Genomic DNA, 1,474 nt, shown 5'->3' on the forward strand with positions numbered 1-1,474 from the left:
GCTCCTCTCCACTGCAAGCCCCCCTCCCCGCTTTCTGGGCCTTCTGAAGTACCACACTATTCTTGTAAGCAATTCTACAGTCGTAGAAGGAAAAAGTAAAATCTGATGATAGCATCAGTCACATTCATTTCTAAAGTCTAATAGAGACTAGCCTTTACTACTGGATAGTAAGAAACAAACACTGAGTGACTTTAATTGATACTCTTAACTCCACTTAGATTTTTTATCATCTATAGATAATGCAGAAAAGAGGTTGGGGGTACTTTTCAATATTTTATTGTATTTTTCTTAAATATCCTTTCTGGAATTTTCAGAAACAAAACATAAAAAAATTATATACTTTATTACAAATGGTAAACTCAGAGTGCTCCAAATCTCTTATTTACAAACAACACTGGGCAGGACACCCAAACAAACAAACATGAAATAACTTACAAAGGCATGAAGCTGTTTATTGACAGTACTCAGCTTTCTTCAAATTAAAAAATATATATATGTACAGACACAGTTAAGGAAGGCAGGCCAGAAAGAGTTCCTCTGTAGGCTCAGCCTCGCACTCACAAACCTCCCTCCCACCTCCCTCCCACCCCTCCCGCTTTGTGTTCTTAAGGAGTACTACGGAAGCAACCTACAGTCTCTATTGCAGTTTGTAACCCCTCCCCCGCCCCCCGTGTAATACTGAATGAGATCGAATGTTAGGTCCATGCAGTTCTTGGTCAATGTTAAAGAAAAGTCTAACGTTCTGTCCGCGCGGGGACAGCCCATCCACAAAGCCGGGCAGCCCGCAGGCGGCGGCTGCTCCCTGGCTCCATGCCAAGGGAGGGCGCGCCAAGTCCATCCCACTCGTGCACACTGGGGGCGCCGTCAGGACGCAACCCAGTCCAACTTGGATACCCTTGGCTTTAGTCTTCGGACACCTCTTTTTTCTCTGTCGCAACTTGTCAAGTTCTCAAGTCTGTCTCTCTGTATTATATTTTTTGTCTCCGTTGCCCCTTAGCCCCCAACAGTCTCTGCTCAAAACGTTTGCAACTGCTGAGTTAGCATGAGTTGGCACCCACTGTTAACGTGGTTCATGACTTTCTGTTTAAGCTGGGCCACCTGTTCCCTAAGCATGTTGGCGGTGGAGGCCAGCTCAGAGTTCTGCGCTTTCAAGGTTTTCACTTTTTCCTCCAGTCGGGCGATCCTTTCCAGCTTCCTTTTCCGGCACTTGGAGGCAGCGATGCGGTTCCTCATGCGCTTCCTCTCCGCCTTGATCCGCTCCTGGGACTCCATGTCTATGGGGGACAGGGGCGGCGTCTCGCCGGGCATCTCGGGCACGGTCTGTGGCTCCTCCTTCAGGGCCTGTAGGCGCGGGTGCTGCACCGGGATCTGCTGGGGCAGGTGGTGCGGCGGCTGCGGCGGCTGCTGTTGCTGCTGGGGCTGCGCGGGAAAGGCCAGGCCGGCCGCGCCGTAGGAGGGCGCCCCGGCGCAGCCG

General features: G+C 50.3%; 1 protein-coding gene across 1 annotated transcript in view; it reads right to left on the minus strand.

Annotated features, from left to right (window-relative positions):
* Positions 1-258: 258 nt before the first annotated feature.
* Positions 259-1,474, minus strand: part of JUN (Jun proto-oncogene, AP-1 transcription factor subunit) — a 4,513-nt gene continuing 3,297 nt past the window's right edge. Inside the window, 1 exon segment of the mRNA XM_027774369.1 lies at positions 259-1,474. This exon segment is cut by the window's right edge and continues 111 nt beyond it. Coding sequence (XP_027630170.1) covers positions 1,015-1,474 — 460 coding nt within the window. The 3' untranslated portion in view covers positions 259-1,014.

Source organism: Tupaia chinensis, unplaced genomic scaffold (assembly GCF_000334495.1).
Source record: "Tupaia chinensis unplaced genomic scaffold, TupChi_1.0 Scaffold000425_1, whole genome shotgun sequence".
In the NCBI taxonomy this organism is placed as follows: Eukaryota; Metazoa; Chordata; class Mammalia; order Scandentia; family Tupaiidae; genus Tupaia; species Tupaia belangeri.